General features: G+C 43.9%; 1 protein-coding gene across 1 annotated transcript in view; it reads left to right on the top strand.

Moving 5' to 3' along the window:
* LOC140495785 (gamma-aminobutyric acid receptor subunit alpha-3-like) overlaps positions 1-20,551 on the top strand; it is a 240,500-nt gene that overhangs the window by 207,167 nt on the left and 12,782 nt on the right. Inside the window, exons 8-9 of the mRNA XM_072594888.1 lie at positions 1,782-1,934; positions 14,787-14,998. Coding sequence (XP_072450989.1) covers positions 1,782-1,934; positions 14,787-14,998 — 365 coding nt within the window. The remainder of the gene's footprint in view (positions 1-1,781; positions 1,935-14,786; positions 14,999-20,551) is intronic.

Genomic DNA, 20,551 nt, shown 5'->3' with positions numbered 1-20,551 from the left:
GCAACAATCCTCAATGTAGTAGTTGGTTAGTTGGACCTAAGTCTTGGCTTGACCAAGCGGTTGTTTCTTTTTGGGAAGTCTTTATATATTACTTTCTTTCCCACTCTGCTACGGGGGGTGGGGGGGGAAAGAGAGGGGGGAGGTTGTAGGGGAGACGAGAGGAGAGAGACCTTGCTTGTTGTCAGGCCTTATATAGGTCTGAGTTGTAACTCTCCCCTCTTTTCTCTCAAACTACTTAAACAAGTCCACAAGATGTTGCTGAATGACTACTTTTTCTGCCCCAAAGATACCTTGTGCCAAGTTGCCTCATAAAAGTATCAAATCCATTTCCAGCAAAAATGGCATACAGTTCCACTGGTCCTTCTAGATGTGTAGAAGTATGAATAATCCAAAGTCCCAGTTTCCAGTTTATATTACTATATAAAATACATGCAGTCATTTACACGGTCAACAGAGTACTGACCAGGAATGGAGCAGACAGTCATATTGTTCCAGGAGATCTGCTGTCCATCTGGAGTATTTAATTCAGCGCTATTCCTTGACCTCCTGCCATTGTTCTGGAACCTGATCAGCCTGCTTTGGGTGTAGTTTTTGCCATTCTGCCTTTGAAATAGATCAGTCACAGCTTGATTGAGCAGTTTGGAAATGAAGGCAGCATTATCATCCATTAGCTGCTCATTCATTTGCAGCTGTCAAATTTCATCGTTCCTTAATTAATGGTATCATTCACCTTTGGAACAATAATGACTAAAATTCAAAATGTATGTATTAAATCGTGAAGAATTTTGGAACATCCTCAGGTCTTTTGGAGAACAAAGAACATAACAGCTCAGTACAGGCCCTTCAGCCCTCAATGTTACACCGACCTGTGGAACCAATCCTACACTATTCCATTTTCATCCATATGTCTATCCAATGACCATTTGAATGCCCTTAAAGTTGGCGAGTCTACTACTGTTGCAGGCAGTGCGTTTCACCCACCTAGTATTCTATGAGTAAAAAAACTACCTCTGACATCTGTCCTATATCTATCACCCCTCAATTTAAAGCTGTGTCCTCTCATGCTAGCCATTACCATTTGAGGAAAATCTTTAATGTGTTCTCTAAAGATGCATTAAGGCCAACAAGGTACCAAATAGATGCTGATTCACACAGAATCCTGATGTTATCTAAGTCTCTGTTGCCTATGTTGTTCTTTGCAGTGCTGCCATTCACCTATCATAATTGTGTTCATGAAGCTACATTGGCTGTTGGTTAAGTAATACCCTAACCTTGATATTACAATTTAGCAGTCTTCCCTGATATCACCAATCTATGTGACTTGGCCTCAAATGTTTCTTCACAATGCTTCTGTGAAATGCCTCAGGACATTTCTGAAATATGACACATTTATCAAAGCTTTTTATTCTGCACTCAGAGGACAATTTGTAAGAATACCAATATAAAAAAAGGACAATGTTTGACATTCCCCTTTATATTGGTATTTCTTGAGTTTTTCCCTGATGAGCAATGATGAAAAGCTTTCACAAATTATATCAGGACTCAAGTTATATCAAGCAGCGTTTTATTTTATTAAAGATTCTTGAAAGTTGTTGATATGGGAATATTTATAGGGAGTCCCTATGACTCAATGCCGACAGGGAAGTCCCATGAATGTGATAATATATGCTCATCACAGATAATGGAATTGTCACTGTGTGTCAAAGTTTTTCAGATGTTGGCCTACTACATGTGTGATTTTACTACCTTTGCCTAATTCTTTACTTTTCATGTCCCTTCAGGTGAATACATTATCATGACAACCCACTTCCATCTGAAGAGGAAGATTGGTTACTTTGTGATCCAGACGTATCTGCCCTGCATTATGACTGTGATTCTCTCCCAGGTCTCCTTCTGGCTGAACAGGGAATCCGTCCCTGCACGCACTGTGTTTGGTGAGTAAACTGTCATTTCCATCTGCACACTGGGCACAGCACATAATCACTTCTCTTTATTCTAATGCACTTCCACATTCCCAAAAACATTGTCATTGAAAACTCTGCTGCCTGTGTTTTAACCCTGTTAGAGGTAGAAAAAACTGTAGAAGCTTGAATCCAAGGTAGACAAGCAGGAGGCTGGAAGAACACCGCAAGCAGGAGTCCTGAAGAAGGGTTACTCCCGAAACGTCAACTTTTCCACCTCCTGATGCTGCCTGGCTTGCTGTGTTTTTCCAGCCGCCTGCTTGTCTTATTGTGTTTTAACTCTGACAAAGTCCTGTTACCCAATAACCCTTGTGTTCAGTGACCTACATTTGCTCCAGGTTAAGAAATTTCTTTATTTTAAAATTATCATCCCTGTTTTCAAACCCATCTATGACCTCCTTCTCCCCTTTCTTGTTAACTCCTCTAGCCTTGCAGCACTCTGAAAGAAATGCACCTTTTCAATATCCCAACTATAATTGCTCCATCATTGCATAAGTACATAAGTGGTGCCTCGCACATCGTTGGTGTTTTCTCCTTAGCCTCAAGCTCTGGCTTTCCTTCCCCAGTACCTCTCCACCTCTATACCTTTAAGACACAAAATAAAACCCACCACTTCCACTTAGCCTTTGTTCACCGGAACAAGCCTTTCCTGATGTGGCTTGGAGTTATGTTTCATTTTATAACGCTCCTGTGAAGCACTTTGGGATGTCTCATTATATTAAAAGTACTATACAAATATAAATAGTTGTTTGTGTGTGTGTTTTGTGAACGTAATGGCCTTTTCAAAGCCAGTCATTTGTAGCCAGATGTAAAGGAGGGGAAGGCGGAAATCCACTTGGAAATCCACTTGTAATTGCCTTTGATTTCAACTGCAGTTTTTCTCATGCATGGAGTATTTTGGCTGGAGTCAGTAGGGAGGCTAGTCTAATTAACCCACTTCCAATACCCTGGCAATTAGCTTTATGCTATGTTGAGCAGCAGATTCTGGTTCAAGGGAGCTGAAGTTAATATTACCAATCAATATTCAGAGGCAATAATCTATCTCCAAACTAATCACAACACAGATGTAGAGACACTGCTGTCCATTAATCTGTCATGTACAACTGCTCCAAAAGGAAAACTTTTGTTTCTTCATTCTTTGATGCAGTGCTAATTTCACTATCTCTGACCCAGAAGATTCAAGTGCTAGGTCAGGCATCACACCCATATCAGATGTCTGAACACATACTAACAGTGTGGTGAAAGTAAACATTTCTTTACTGCGACAAAAGCACTCCCTTTGCTTTTTTGTACCGTGAAATCTTTTAATATGTAACCTCACCCTACCATGGACCTTCCCAATTAGTCTTTCTTTCCCCTCCTAATCTCCCCACTTGCTCAAAGTCTGTTACATTTCTATTTTCTGTCAGTTCTGAGGAAAGGTCTTTGGCCTAATACTTTAACTCTGATTCCCTCTCCTGCTAAGTATTTCCAGCACATTCCATTTTTATTTTAAATTTTCAGCAGCCATGGTCTTGTGCATTTTTCTGTCAAATCTTTCCCTTAACTTTCTGTTTGTCACTGTTTTCTGTTTCCTGCCGCTCAGTTGATGTTGAGCCCATGTCATCATTGTTACTTTCATTCGAGGTGTCACAACTGTGTTGATAAGTTTGTTATGTGATATTTTATTGGAACCAAGGCCATAATAAGGTCAGGAGCTGAATGACCCTGGTGGAACCCACACTGGGTGACACTGAGCAAGTTATTGCTGAGCAAGTTCTGCTTGATAGCACTGTTGATGACACTTTGCATCACTTTACTGATGATCAAGAGTAGATTGAAGGGGAGGTAATTGGCTGGGTTAGATTTGTGCTGCTTTTTATAAACAGGACATACCTGAGCAACTTTCTACATTGCCAGGTAGATGTCAACATTGCAACTGTACTGGAACGGCTTGGCTGGGATATGGCAAGTTCTGGTGCACAAGCCATCAGTAATATTGCCAGAATATTGGCAGGGTCCATAGCCTTTGCTGTATCCAATGGCTTCAACCATTTCTTAACATCGTGAATTGGCTGGTATCTGAAATACTGGGGACCTCCAGATGGGGCTGGTATGGATGGCACTCTGCACTCTGGCTGAAGATTGCTGCGAATACTTCATCCTTATCTTTTTCACTGATGTTTTGGGTCCTTCTATCAGTGAGTTTAGGGATATTTGAGGATTCTCCTCCTCCAGTGAGTTGCTGAACTGTCCACCACCATTTACAATTGGATGTGACAGGACTGAGGAACCTAAATCAGAGAATTCAAATGTGGAATTGCTTAGTTCTATCACTTGTTGATTTAATTACAACAGTGGTTACATGATCATCATTAGACAAAATTTTAATTCCAGATGTTTGTTTCATTCAAATGTCAACATTAGTGGTGAGAATTGTATTCATGTCCAAGAAGATCAGTCTGGGGTTTTTGGTGACTAACTACACATTACAAAGCTACTTGATGTTACCACCACGCTAAGGAAAATCCCAAGCCTTTTGATCACATATGAGGAGCAAGAGGGTAACTAGAAAAAGGGCTAGCCCACCCAAGGACAAAGGAGGGAAGTTATGCGTGGAGTCAGAAAAATCGGGTGAGATTCTTAATGAGTACTTTGCGGCGGTATTCACCGAGGAGAGGGACATGACGGATGTTGACAGATCGCTGACATCTCTTCTATATCTATCACCCTTCAATTTAAAGTTATGTCCCCTCGTGCTAACCATCACCATCTGAGGAAAAAGGATGCCACTGTCCAACCTATCCAACCCTCTGATTATCTTATATATCTCAATTAAGTCACCTCTCAACCTACTTCTCTTTAATGAAAACAGCCTCAAGTCCCTCAGCCTTTCCACATAAGACCTTCCCTCCAAAGCAGGCAACATCCTAGTAGATCTCCTCTGCAGCCTTTCCAAAACTTCCACATCCTTCCGATGTGGCCTTACCAGAGTTTTGTACAGCTGCAGGCATGACTTTGTGGCTCTGAAACTCAATCTCTCTACCAATGCCGTTATGCCTTCTTAACAACCTTATCAATCTGGCTAGCAACTTTTAGGGATCTATTTACATGGACACTGAGATCTCTCTACTCATCTACACTACCATTAGCCCAGTACTCTTTATTCCTGTTGCTCCTTCGAAAGTGAATCACCTCACACTTTTCTGCATTAAACTCCATTTGCCACTCTCAGCCCAGCTCTGCAGCTTATCTATGTCTCTCTGTAACCTACAACATCCTTCAGCACTATCCACAACTCCACTGACCTTAGTATCATCCATAAATTTACTAATCCATCCTTCTGCGCCCTTATCCAGGTCATTGATAAAAATGACAAGCAGCAGTGGCACCAAAACAGATCCTTGAAGTACACCACTAGTAACTGAACTCCAGGATAAACATTTCCCATCAACCACCACCTCTGTCTTCTTTCAGCTAGGCCAACATTTGATCCAAACCATTAAGTCACCCTCAATCCCTTGGCACTGTATTTTCTGCAATAGTCTATTAGATTAGATTACTTACAGTGTGGAAACAGGCCCTTCGGCCCAAAAAGTCCTCCGAAGCGCAACCCACCCATACCCCTACATTTACCGCTTACATAACACTACGGGCAATTTAGCAGGGCCAGTTCACCTGACCTGCAATCTTTGGACTGTGGGAGGAAACCAGAGCACCCGGAGGAAACCCACGCAGACACGGGGAGAACGTGCAAACTCCACACAGTCAGTCGCCTGAGGTGGGAATTGAACCCGGGTCTCTGGCACTGTGAGGCAGTAGTGCTAACCACTATGCCACCGTGCCGCCCACTATCAAACACCTTACTGAAATTCATACACACCACATCAACTACTTTACCCTCATCCACCTGTTTGGCCACCTTCTCAAAGAACTTAATAAGGTTTGTGAAGCACAACCTACCCTTCACAAGACAGTGTTGATTATCCCTAATCAAATTATTCTTCTGTGGATGATTATAAATCCCATGTTTGAAAACCTTTTCCAACACTTTACCCACAACTGAATTGGTCTATAATTACCAAGGTTGTCTCTACTCCCCCTCTTGAATAAGGGAACAACATTTGCTATCCTACAGTCTTCTGGCACTATTCCTGTAGACAATGATGACATAAAGATCAAAGTCAAAGGCGAAGCCAATCCCAGAGAATGCTAGGGTAAATCCCATCTGCCCCAGGGGACATATCCATTTTCACATTTTCCAGAATTGCTAACTCTTCCTCCTTGTAAACCTTAATCCCATCTTTAGTTGCCTATATCTCAGTATTCTCCTCGACAACATTGTCTTTTTCCAAAGTGAATAGTGATGAATAATATTCATTTCACGCTCCCGCATCTCCTCAGACTCCATGCACAACTTGCCACTACTATCATTGATTGACCCTAATCTTTCTCTTGTCATTCTTTTATTCCTGATATACTGACAGAAAACCGGAGACTTTCCTTGATCCTATCTGCCAACAACATCTCATGTCCCCTCCTGGCTCTTCTTAGCTCTCTCTTTAGGTCTTTCCTGGCTAACTTGTAACTCACAAGTGCCCTAACTCAGCCTTTACGTCTAATCCTTACATAAGCCGCCTTCTTCCTCTTGACAAGAGATTCAACTTCTTTAGTAAATGATGGCACTCTTGCTCAACCACTTCCTCTCTGCCTGACAAGTACATGCTTATCAAGGACACGCAGTAGCTGTTCCTTGAATAAGCTCAGCATTTCAATTGTACCCATCCCCTGCAGTTTCCTTCCCCATCCTGTGCAATCTAAATCTTGCTTACTCGCATCATAATTGCCTTTGTGCAGGGAAATTACCAACTTAATACAATCCTTTGAGGAAGTGACAAAGTTGATTGATGAGGGAAGGGCTGTAGATGTCATAGACATGGACTTCAGTAAGGCATTTGAGAAGGTTCGCTTAGTAGGATGATGGAGAAAGTGAAGTTGCATGGGGTCCAGGGGGTACTACATAGATGGATAGAGAACCAGCTGGGCAACAGGACACAGAGAGTAGTAGTGTAAGGGAGTTTTTCAAAGTTGAGAACTGTGACCAGTGACGTTTCACATGGATCTGTGCTGGGACCATTGTTATTTATGATATACATAAACGATCTGGAGAAAGGTATAGGTGATCTGATTAGCAAGTTTGCAGATGACACTAAGACTCATGGAGTAGCAGACAGTGAAAGGGTCTGTCAGAGAATACAGCAGAATATAGATAGATTGGAGAATTGGGCAGAGAAATGGCAGATGGAGTTCAATCCGGGCAAATGAAAGGTGATGCATTTTGGAAGATCCAATTCAATAGTGAACTATACGGGAAATTGAAAGGCCCTGGGGAAAATTGATGCACAGAGAGATCTGGGTGTTCAGGTCCATTGTACCCTGAAGGTGGCAATGGGTCCAGAAAGCATACAGCGTGTATTGAGTACAATAGTTGGCAGGTCATGTTACAGCTGTATCGGACTTTGGTTCGGCCACATTTGGAATACTGCATGCAGTTCTGGTCGCCACATCACCAGAAGGATGTGGGTGCTTTGGAGTGGGTGCAGAGGAGATTCACCAGGATGTTGCTTGGTATAGAGGGTGTAGCTATGGAGACAGGCTGAGTAGATTAGGACTGTTTTCATTAGAAAGACTGAGGTTGAGTGGGGACCTGATTGAGGTGTACAAAATCATGAGAGGTCTAAATAGGGTGGATAGTAAGAAGCTTTTTCCCAGAGTAAAGGACTCAATTACTAGGGGTCATGTGTTCCAGGTGAGAGGGGTAAAGTTTAAGGGAGATATGCGTGGAAAGTTCTTCACACAGAGGGTGGTGGGTGCCTGCAACATGTTGCCAGCAGAGGTGGTAGAGGCGGGCACGATAGCATAGTTTAAGATGTACCGAGACAGATACATGAATGAGCAGAGAGCAAAGGGATACAGACTCTTAGAAAATAGGCGACAGGTTTAGATAGAGGATCTGGATAAGTGCAGGCTTGGAGGGCTGAAGGGCCTGTTCCTGTACTGTAAATATTTTTGTTCTGTGCTCTTCGTACTGCCTCTCCTTGATTAGGAGCGGGTTTAATTTAGGTTAACGAACCTTGTCAATTGTTTTCAGAACGTGCTCTGAGTGCTGATGTGGTTATACAGAATGTCAAATGGGAGTTTGATGCATTTTGAGGGAATTGGATGAAGAATGTCCTTTCTTCCTCAACTGTTTCATGCGCCTGGAACTGGCACGCACTTTGGTGCAGGAGGAAGGAGCTGATTGATCTGTTGATGTGCGAGGTTATCCATTTCGGGAGAGCAAATAAAGCAAAGTCATGTACAATTAACAAGAGGGTATTGAAACGGCAAGAAGAGGTTAGACACATTGGAGTGCAAGTAGATGAAGTGGTAACAAAGGCAGTTGGGGTGAAATATTGAAGCAGGGATGTAGTGCTGAAGCAGTATAAGATACTAAATTTAATTAATTTTATTGTCACTTGCTTTCAAATAAGAGCAGTCAAACGTTTGCAGTGTCACTTAGGTTTAAGATACCTAGGCAGATATTTAAGTACAGGTACACAATACTTTATCTGCAACAGAATCCAGTCCGGGACACACCTCCTGGCGCCACAATCCAGTCTGGGACACACCTCCTGGCGCCAGAACCCAGTCCGGGGACACCTCCCTGCGCCAGAACCCAGTCCGGGACACACCTCCTGGCACCAGAATCCAGACCGGGATACACCTCCCTGCTCCAGAATCCAGACTGGGACACACTTCTCCACGCCAGAATCCAGTCCGGGGCACACCTCCCTGTGCCAGAATCCAGTCCGGTACATACCTCCCCGCGCCAGGCTCCAGTCTGACACACCTCCCCATGCCACAATCCAGTCCGGGACACACCTCCCTGCACCAGAATCCAGTCTGGGACACACCTCCTGGTACCAGAATCCAGACCGGGATACACCTCCCTGCTCCAGAATCCAGACTGGGACACACTTCTCCACGCCAGAATCCAGTCCGGGGCACACCTCCCTGTGCCAGAATCCAGTCTGGGACACACCTCCCATGCCATGGGAAAGTGTTGCTGTAGTAGTGTCCAAGTCATTGAACCAGGTGGGCCTGGGTTCAAGCCCCACCTGCCTCAGATGTCTGTATTAACATTTCTGAACAGGTTGGTTAGAAAACGTTTTCAAAGTCTGTTGGAAGGACCTTGCCTCAGGTTTGACTCTCACAAGGTTCTTCTTTATCCTTTCAATAGGTCCTCATGACTGAGTGCAATAAACAGCATGCATTCTATCAAATATTAATCCTCTTAGATTCATATGCAACACTTCACAGGAGCAGAATCCAAACGAAAATAGATGCCAGGCCAGATTTGAAAGGCTGATCAATCAGATAGGCGTTGAGAAGATTTTAATGGATAAGAGGGAAATGAAATGGTCTCAAAAGAATGTAGCTACAGAAGATGGTGTATTATGGGAAACTGGTACAGTCTGAGAGGAATGGAGAGTCCCAGAGGGTGCTCTCGGACTGAAGCACTTGAGAGAGCACTGTCAGGCTGATGGTGGTGCCTGTGACACTATGCCAATTTTTAAAAGATGAGCTTTAGCTGTGGTTCAAGGAATTGATCCTTTCAATCATTCAGCAGGCTAATAAATTTCATAACTTCTTGAAAGTTGTTGAATGATTGTAAGAGTGAATATAACCCAACTCTCCTTTAACATTTTTGGTGTAGGAACAAATGTAAGAGAACATAGAACATAGAACATAGAAGAATACAGCGCAGTACAGGCCCTTCGGCCCTCGATGTTGCGCCGATCAAAGCCCACCTAACCTACACTAACCCACTATCCTCCATATACCTATCCAATGCCCACTTAAATACCCATAAAGAGGGAGAGTCCACTACTGCTACTGGCAGGGCATTCCATGAACTTACGACTCGCTGAGTGAAGAACCTACCCCTAACATCAGTCCTATATCTACCCCCCCTTAATTTAAAGCTATGCCCCCTTGTCATAGCTGACTCCATACGTGGAAAAAGGTTCTCACTGTCAACCCTATCTAACCTCCTAATCATCTTGTACACCTCTATCAAATCACCCCTAAACCTTCTTTTCTCCAATGAAAACAACCCCAAGTGCCTCAGCCTTTCCTCATAGGATCTTCCTACCATACCAGGCAACATCCTGGTAAACTTCCTCTGCACCCGTTCCAGTGCCTCCACATCCTTCCTATAGTATGGCGACCAAAACTGCACACAATATTCCAGATGCGGCCGCACCAGAGTCTTATACAACTGCAGCATGACCTCAGGACTCCGGAACTCAATTCCTCTACCAATAAAAGCCAGTACGCCATATGCCTTCTTCACTGCACTATTTACCTGGGTGGCAACTTTCAGAGATCTGTGTACATGGACACCAAGATCCCTCTGCTCTTCCACACTACCAAGTAGTCTACCATTAGCCCAGTAATCCATCTTTTTATTACTCTTACCAAAGTGAATCACTTCACACTTAGCTACATTGAACTCCATTTGCCACCTTTCTGCCCAGCTCTGCAGCTTCTCTATATCCCGCTGTAACCTGCCATATCCTTCCTCACTGTCTACAACTCCTCCGACTTTCGTATCATCCGCAAACTTGCTCACCCAACCTTCTAACCCTTCCTCCAGGTCATTTATAAAAATGACGAACAGCAATGGTCCCAAAACAGATCCTTGCGGAACACCGCTAGTGACGGCACTCCAAGATGAACCTTTGCCATCAACTACTACCCTCTGTCTTCTTCCAGAGAGCCAATTCCTAATCCAAACCTCCAACTCACCCTCAATGCCATATCTCTGTATTTTCTGCAGTAGCCTACCATGGGGGACCTTATCAAACGCCTTACTAAAATCCATATATACCACATCTACCGCTTTCCCCTCATCTACCTCCTTAGTCACCTTCTCAAAGAATTCAATAAGGTTTGTGAGGCACAACCTGCCCTTCACAAAACCATGCTGACTATCCTTGATCACATTATTCTTATCCTGATGTGCATAAATCCTATCCCTTACAATTCTCTCTAAGACTTTGCCCACAACAGAAGTGAGACTCACTGGCCTATAGTTACTAGGATTATCCCTACTCCCCTTCTTGAACAAGGGAACCACGTTTGCTAGCCTCCAGTCCTCTGGCACTACTCCTGTCGACAAAGAGGACACAAAAATCAAGGCCAATGGCTCTGCAATCTCCTCCCTTGCTTCCCAGAGAATCCTAGGATAAATGCCATCAGGCCCAGGGGACTTATCTATTTTCACCCTTGCCAGAATTTCCAACACCTCTTCTCTACATATCTCAAAGCCATCCATTCTACTTATTCGTGCCCCAGTATTCATATCGACAACAATGTCCTGTTCCTGAGTGAATACTGACGAAAAGTATTCATTCAGCGCCTCCCCAATCTCTTCAGCCTCCACACGCAACTTCCCATTACTATCCTTGATTGGACCTATTCCTTCCCTAGTCATTCTTTTATTCCTAACATACCTATAGAAAGCCTTAGGGTTTTCCCTAATCCTACCCACTAAGGACCTTTCATGTCCCCTCCTTGCTGCTCTTAGCTCTCTCTTCAGGTCCTTCCGGGCTACCTTATAACTCTCAATCGCCCCTATTGAACCTTCACGCCTCATCTTTACAAAGGCCGCCCTCTTCCATTTAACAAGGGATTCCAACTCCTTATTAAACCACGGCTCCCTCGCACGACCCTTTCCTCCCTGCCTGATAGGTACGTACTTATCAAGGACACTCAATAGTTGCTCCTTGAACAAGTTCCACATATCAATTACGCTCTTGCCTTGGAATCTACTTTTCCAATCCACACATCCTAAATCATGCCTCAACGCATCATAATTTCCCTGCCCCCAGCTATAACTCTTGCCCTGTAGTACACACTTATCCCTCTCCATCACTAGAGTAAAAATCACCGAATTGTGGTCACTGTCCCCAAAGTGCTCACCTACCTCTAGTTCTAATACCTGGCCTGGTTCGTTACCCAGAACCAAATCCAGTATGGCCTCACCTCTTGTTGGCTTATCTACATATTGTGTCAGGAAACTCTCCTGCACACATTGCACAAACACTGACCCATCTAACGAACTTGAGCTATAGCTTTCCCAATCCCGCCTCAGGCGACTAACTGTGTGGAGTTTGCACATTCTCCCCGTGTCTGCGTGGGTTTCCTCCGGGTGCTCCGGTTTCCTCCCACAGTCCAAAGATGTGCAGGTCAGGTGAATTGGCCATGCTAAATTGCCCGTAGTGTTAGGTAAGGGGTAAATGTAGGGGTATGGGTGGGTTGCACTTCGGCGGGTCGGTGTGGACTTGTTGGGCTGAAGGGCCTGTTTCCACACTGTAAGTAATCTAATATCAGGAAAGTTAAAGTCTCCCATAACAATCACCCTATTACTGTCACTCTTCTCCTGAATCATCTTCGCAATCCTTTCTTCAACGATTCTAGGACTATTAGGAGGCCTGTAAAAGACTCCTAACAGGGTGACCTCACCTCTCCTATTCCTAACCTCAACCCAAACTACCTCAGATGACAAATCTTCGTCCATCTTCCTTTCCACCGCTGTAATACTATCTTTGACAAGCAAAGCCACACCCCCCCCTCTTTTACCCCCACCTCTGACCCTACTAAAACATTTAAACCCTGGAACCTGCAACAGCCAATCCTGTCCCTGATCTAGCCACGTCTCCGTAATAGCCACAACATCGAAGTCCCAGGTACCAACCCACGCTGCGAGTTCACCTACCTTATTTCGTATACTTCTGGCATTAAAGTATACACACTTCAAGCCACTCTTCTGTTTACAGGCACCCTCCTTTAAGATTGATGTCATATTCCTTACCTCCCTACACTCCAGGTCCTACACCCTAAAGCTACAGTCTGGGTTCCCATTCCCCTGCAGAGTTAGTTTAAACCCCCCCCAAGAGCACTAGCAAACCTCCCCCCAAGGATACTGGTGCCCCTCAGGTTCAGGTGCAGACCATCCTGTTTATAGAGGTCCCACCTTCCCCAGAAAGAACCCCAGTTATCCAAGTACCGAAATCCCTCCCTCCTGCACCATCCCTGTAGCCACGCATTTAACTGTTCTCTCTCCCTATTCCTCGACTCTCTATCACGTGGCACGGGTAACAAACCAGAGACAACAACTCTGTTCGTTCTAACTCGGAGCTTCCAACCTAGCTCCCTAAAAGCCTGTCTAACATCCTCAGCACTCCTCCTACCTATGTCATTGGTGCCAATATGGACCACGACTTCAGGCTGCTCCCCCTCCCCCTTAAGGACCCGGAAAACACGATCAGAGACATCACGTACCCTTGCACCTGGGAGGCAACATACCAAACGTGAGTCTCCCTCGTTCCCACAAAACCGCCTATCTGTGCCCCGAACTATCGAGTCCCCAATTATTATTGCTCTGCTCTTCTCCACCCTTCCCTTCTGAGTAGCGGGGACAGGCTCCGTGCCAGAGGCCTGAGCCCCGTTACTTCCCCCTGGTAAGTCGTCCCCCCCACAAGTATCCAAAACGGTATACTTGTTCTTGAGGGGAACGACCACAGGGGGTCCCTGCACTGGCTGCTTCCTCCCAGTCCCCCTCACTTAATCTTAATCTTAATCTTAATCTTAATCTTAATCTTAATCTTAATCTTAATCTTGCCTCTGCATCTGAACAATGGACAGTTTTGAAAAGCAAGTAAAAAGAAGTTTTGTCCTTCAGGGTCCAAGGAACTTTTTGTGTGATAAGCAAAGCCTGTATCACAGAGGGAATAACTCAGAAAGTATTTGTGTTCTGCAAGTAACGTTTCTTTTATTAGTTTAAGAGATGAGGGTGGTCTGGCTGGGTCAGCGTTTATTACCTAATGCACCTCCCTCATTGCCCAGGAGAGGTGGTGGTGAGCTGTGTTTTGAACCATTGCAGCCCATGTGATGTAATTTCACCGACAGTGGTGTTAGGGAGGGATTAAGAGAGTGCATCCGCAATTTTGTAGAATTACTCCAGAATTGAGAATCTTTAACCATGAGGATAAATTGAAGAAGTTGGGAATCTTCTCCCTGGAGAGAAGGCTGAGAAAAGACTTGGTAAGGGTTTTCGAAATTGTTAGCAGGCTAGTTAAGAGTAGACAGGGAGAAATTGTTCCCAATCATGGAAATAACAAGTCAATAAGGGAAAAGCTTTAAAGCAGTGTGTAAACAAAGCAAGAGTGAAATGAGGATTATTTTTTCACACATCAAGTAATTTGGGTCTGGAATGCACTGTCTGGAAATGTGATCGAGGCAAGTTCAATTAAGTATTCAAAAGGGCATTGAATGATTATTTGGAGAGTATGCGCAGGGACATGGGGAAATGAAGATTGGCATGAGGTGATGATGCTCATTTGAAAAGTGGATGTGGTCACAATGGAACGAATGGCATCCTTCTGTGCTGTAACAATTTTGTGATTCTGTGATTGTGAATATTTGCATGTTATTTCATATAAATGGAAGATCAAATTAATAATTTTAATGAGTTTGTTGTTATCAAAACCGCTCAGACATAAATCACAAATGAAATTCTTATCACTATGGTAATTATTAATGAATCCACTCGAGTCAGAGATGTACAGCATGGAAACAGATCCTTCAGTCCAAGTCGTCCATGCCAACCAGATATCCCAACCCAATCTAGTCCCACTTACCAACACACAGCCCATATCCCTCCAAACCCTCCCTATTCATATACCCATCCAGATGCTTACGATTCAACAGGTCTTATGAAAATGTTTCATTTTACAGGAGTCACCACAGTGCTGACCATGACAACCCTGAGTATCAGTGCCAGGAACTCCTTGCCGAAGGTTGCCTATGCAACAGCCATGGATTGGTTTATTGCCGTCTGCTACGCATTTGTATTCTCGGCACTGATTGAATTTGCGACCGTGAACTACTTTACCAAGCGGAGCTGGCCATGGGATGGTAGAAAAGCCATGGAAGTTCAGGAGCTGAAGGTGAGCCTCATAACACTCCATTGAACTTCATTGGGTGAGTTCCCAACGTTTCGGGTATAGTTTTATGTGTACACCTGTGGCTAGGCAAGGAGAGGGAAACATTAAGCCTCTATAAATATGCAAAGAGAGAAAGATTAAGGAGACAAATGTAGGTCCCTTCAGTTAAATTCAGGTGAATTCATAATAGACAACAAAGAGTTGGTAGACCAATTGAACAACTATTTTGGATCCATGTCCTCTAAGGGGGACACAAATAACCTTCCAGAAATGCTAGTGGGCAGAGGGTCAAGCTTGAAGGAGGCACTGAAGGGAATCCTTATTCATCAGGATTGGGGACACTAATGGGACTGGGGACACTAATGGGATTAAAACCTGATAAATCTCCAGGGCCTGATGCTCTGCATCCCGACTACTTAAGGAGATGACCCTAGATATGGCGAATGCATTGGTGATCATTTTCCAGCATTCTGTTGACTCTGTACAAGTTTAAATGGACTGGAGGATAGCTAATGTAACCCTACTCTTTAAAAAAGGAGGAAGAGAGAAAATAGGGAATTAAAGATCGTTTAGTCTGACATCAGTGGGGGTGGGGGAGGAATGCTGGAGTCAATTATTATGGATGTAATAGCTAAGTGTTTAGAAAGCAGTGACAGAGTTGGTCCTAGTCAGCATGGATTCACTAAAGGGAAATCATGTTTGACAAATCTTCTGGAATATTTTGAGGATGTGACCAGTAGAGTTGGCAAGGGTGATTCAGGAGATGTCATGTATCTGGACTTTCAAAAGGATTTTGACAAGGTTCCACATAACAGATTAGTAAAGAAAAGTTAAGTTCATAGTATCGGAGATAATATATTGACGTGGGTAGAGAACTGCTTGACAGACTGGAAGCAGAGAGTTGGAATAAATGGGTCCTTTTCTAAGTGGCAGGCAGTGATGAGTGGGGTACTGCAGAGTTCAGAGCTGGGACCCCATCTGTTTACAATAGACATTCATGATTTGGACAAAGGAATGACACTAAGCTGGTGGCAGTGTGTACTGTGAGGATGGTGCCAAGAGGTTTGAAAAGTGACTTGAACACTCTGTCTGGGAGGGCACATACTTGGCAAATGTAATATAATGTGGATAAATGTGAGGTTATCCACTTTGGTGGCAAAAGCAGGGAAGCAGATTACCATCTGAATGGTGGCAGTTCAGGAAAAGGCGAGATGCAGCAAGATCGGGCTGCCATGGTGGAACAGTGACTGAAGGTGCCGCAGTATGTAGGTGCCACAGGCAGTGAGGAAAGCTAGTCTTAGAGTCCTACAGCATGGAGACAGGCCCTTTAGCCCAAACTGGTCCACGCCAACCAAAGTGACATTCTCGCTAACTCCATTTCCCTGCACTTAGCCCATATCCTTCTAATCCTTTCGTATCCATGTGTTTGTCCAAATGCCCTAAATGTTGTTAATGTACTCACCTCAACCACTTCCGCTGGCAGCTCATTCCATAAGTGTGCCACCCTCTTGTGTAAAAGATTTGCCCTTCAGATTCCCTTTTATTCTTTCCCCTCTAACCTTAAACTCTTCAATCCCTCCAATCTTCAATTCTCCAACCCTAGGAAAAAGACTGAGTTCATTCACCCTATCCAGGCCTCTCATGATCGTATACACTCCCCCCTCTCCCCCCAGCCTCCTATGCTTGAAAAAAGCCCTAGCTTTTTCAACCTCTTCCTATAGCTCAGACCATTGAATCCTGGCAACATCTTTGTAAATTTCCTCTGCACTCTTTCCAGTTTAATAATATATTTCCTATAGCAAGGTGATCAAAACTGAACACATTAATACTCCAATGGCCTTACAAACATCACATACAACTGCAACATAACTTCCCAACTTTGGTGCTCAATATCCTGACTGCTGAAGGCCAGTGTGCCAAAAGCCTTCATCACTACCCTGTCTACCTGTAACTCCAATTTCAGTGAACTGTGCACCTGTACTCTAAGATCCCTCTCTTCCACTACACTAATGTCCTAATATTTACCATAAAACTCCTACTTTAATTTGACTTTCCAAAATGCAAGACCTCACATGACATGTGGTCTTCATAGTGAGAGGATTTGAGTATCGGAATAAGGATGACTTGCTGCAGTTATACGGGGCCTTGGTGAGGCCACACCTTGAGTATTGTGTGCAGGTTTGGTCTCCTAGTCTGAGAAATAACATTCTTGCTACTGAGGGAGTCCAGCCAAGCTTCACCAGACTGATTCCTAGGGTAGCAGGACTGATATATGAGGAAAGACTGGATTGACTGGGCTTGTATCTGCTGGAATTTAGAAGAATGAGGGGGAATCTAATAGAAACATACAAAATTCTGATGGTACTGGACAGGTTAGATGTGGGAAGAATGTTCCCAATGTTGTCGAAGTCCAGAACTAGCAGCCACAGTCTAAGAATAAGGTGTAAGGTATTCAGGACTGAGATGAGGAAGAATTTCTTCACTCAGAAAGTTGTGAACCTGTGGAATTCTCTCACTCAGGGTGCTTTTAGGGCCAGCTCGTTAGATATTTTCAAGAGGGAGCTGGATATGGCCCTCGCTGTTAAAGGAATCAAGGGATATAGTGAGGTGCCGGGAATGCGATACTGAGATTGCATAATCATATTGATCAGTGGTTCAGGCTTGAAGAGCTGAATGGCTTATTCCTTCACTTGTTTTCTGTCTTTCTATGTTTAAGAGCTGTCTGTTAGCATGCTAGTTGTATTGTGTTAATACTAAATACCCTTACATATGGTAATCTGTCATATACCAGGCTCTAATCTGACTGTTGCATTGCTGGACATTTCTGTTTATGCATTTCTGTCTTCTAACCATCATGCTACTCTATTCCTACCTATTGAATTCTTATCTATTCCATTCCAAACATTCCTAACTAACAACTCGATTGGCATCATCACAATGTTGCTCCAGGATCCTAAAGTCCTTACACAACACAAGGCGAGAAGCCCAAGAATGTAATTTCCATCCTGGTCATTTCCCATTAACTTCTTGCTGCAGTATTTGTGGTTTTGTCAAACTTGCCTCGTCCCTGTTCAATTTGAAACATTGAGCAGAATAGTGAATTAGTGTACTTCTGGTGGAGAGCACTGACTTAGCTAAGTAGCAGGAATGTGCTATGTGGTTTTGGTTGCATTTCTGGGACCCACATTCAGTGCTGTCAAGGATGGCTTTATTCCCTTGCCGTGAGTGCCCAATGCCCAGCTCAATATTGGATCTTAATCTTCATTAACACCTGGTGCCTAAACTTGATACACCTCGACAAGTGACTTCATCAATGACCTCCATCATAAAGTCACTGGTGAATATACCCTGTTCAGCACCATTTGTGACTCCTCAGATATTGAAGCAACAAGAATTAGGTAATGCCCAGATTTGGGCTGACAAATGGCAAGTAATATACATGCCACACAAATGCCATCTCCAACAAGAGAGAATCAATCCATCACAACCTGATGAGCCATTTGAATACTGTGAACACAAGAGCAGCTCAGAGTTTAGGAGTACTGTAGCAAGTTACTCACCTCCTAAATCCTCAATGCCTGTTGAACATCTACACATCACCAGTCAGGAATGTAATAGAATATTCCTCACTTACTGGATGGGTGGAGCTCCAAACTCACTCAAGAAGCTTGACACCATTCACGACAAAGCGGCCCAATTTATTGGCATGACATCCATATACTTTCATACCCTCCAACCACTGACGTTCAATAGCTGCAGTGTGTACCATCTACACAATGCACAGCAGAAATTCACCAAAGCTCTTTAGGCAGTATCTTCCAAATCCATATACTGGATTAGTAGTGCTGGAAGAGCACAGCAGTTCAGGCAGCATCCAATGAGCAGTGAAATCGACGTTTTGGGCAAAAGCTTTTATTCCTGATGAAGGGCTTTTGCCTGAAACATCGATTTCGCTGCTCATTGGATGCTGCCTGAACTGCTGTGCCCTTCCAGCACCACTAATCCAGTATTTGGTTTCCAGCATCTGCAGTTATTGTTTTTACCTCTTCCAAATCCATGCCCACTTCTGTCTAGAAGGGCAAGGGCAGCATATACAGGGGAACACCACCATCTGCAAGATCCCCTTCAAGCCACTCACCATGCTGACTGGGAAATATACCACTATTCCTTCATTGTCGTTGGGTCAAAATCCTGGTTCTCCCTCCCCAACAGCATTGTGGATCAATCTGCAGAACATGGGCGGCTGCATTTCAAGAAGGTAGCTCATCACCAACTTCTCCAGGTCAACGAGGAATGGATAATAAATAGTGACCAGGCACTGACGCCATGTTCCTGAATGAATGAAAGAAAAATAAATTGTCTTATCCACTTGAGGATTATAAATATTTGTGCCACTTGTTTTATGTTAGAAGTGTGTGTGTGTTTGTGAGAGAGTGATAACTGTGCATTCATGGTTGTCTTCCCTTAGATTTATTGCACAAAATATGGAGGCATGGAATTGAGGGTGATTTAGTGGTTTGGATAGGAAATTGGCTAACAAAGACAGAAGGTGGTAGGTGATGGGAAATATTCATCCTGGAGTTCAGTTACTGGTGTTGTACTGCAAGGATCTGTTTTATGTCCACTGCTGTTTGTCATTTATATAAATGACCTGAATGAGGCCATAGAAGGATGGGTTAGTAAATTTGCAGATGACACTAAGGTCAGTACAGTTGTGGGTAGTGTCGAAGGGTGTTGTAGGTTACAAAGGGACATAGATAAGCTGCAGAGCTGGGCTGAGATGTGCCAAATGGAGTTTAATGTGGAAAAGTGAGAGGTGATTCACTTTGGAAGGAGTAACAGGAATGCAGACTACTGGGCGAATGGTAAGATTCTTGGTAGTGTAGATGAGCAGAGGGATCTCTGTGTCCAGGTACATAGATCCTTGAAAGTTGCCACCCAGGTTGATAGGGTTATTAAGAAGGCATACAGTGTGTTAGCTTTCATTGGTAGATGGATTGAGTTTAAGAACCATGAGGTCATGCTGCAGCTGTACAAAATGTTGGTATAGCCGCACTTGGAGTATTGTGTACAGTTCTGGTCACTGCATTATCGGAAGGATGTGGAAGCTTTGGAAAGGGTTCAGAGAAAATTTACTAGGATGTTGCATGGCATAGAGGGAAGGTCTTTTGAAGAAAGGCTGAGGGACTTGAGGCTGTTTTCGTTAGAGAGAAGAAGGTTGAGAGGTGACTTAATTAAGACATATAAGATGATCAGAAGGTTAGGTATGGTGGACAGTGAGAGCCTTTTTCCTCGAATGGCGATGGCTAGCACGAGGGGGCATAGCTTTAAATTGAGGGGTGATTGATATAGGACAGAGTCCAGAGGTAGTTTCTTTACTCAGAATAGTAGGGGCATGGAACACACTGCCTGCAACAGTCGTAGACTCGCCAGCTTTAAGGGCATTTAAATGGTCATTGGTTAAACATATGGACGAGAATAGAATAGTGTAGGTTGGATGGGCTTCAGATTGGCTTCGCAGGTCAGCGCAAAATCGAAGGCCAAAGGGCCTGTACT

This window comes from Chiloscyllium punctatum, chromosome 25, assembly GCF_047496795.1.
Source record: "Chiloscyllium punctatum isolate Juve2018m chromosome 25, sChiPun1.3, whole genome shotgun sequence".
Classification (NCBI taxonomy): domain Eukaryota; kingdom Metazoa; phylum Chordata; class Chondrichthyes; order Orectolobiformes; family Hemiscylliidae; genus Chiloscyllium; species Chiloscyllium punctatum.
Note: the sequence above shows the minus strand (reverse complement) of the source record. Positions and strands in the feature narration are given on the sequence as shown.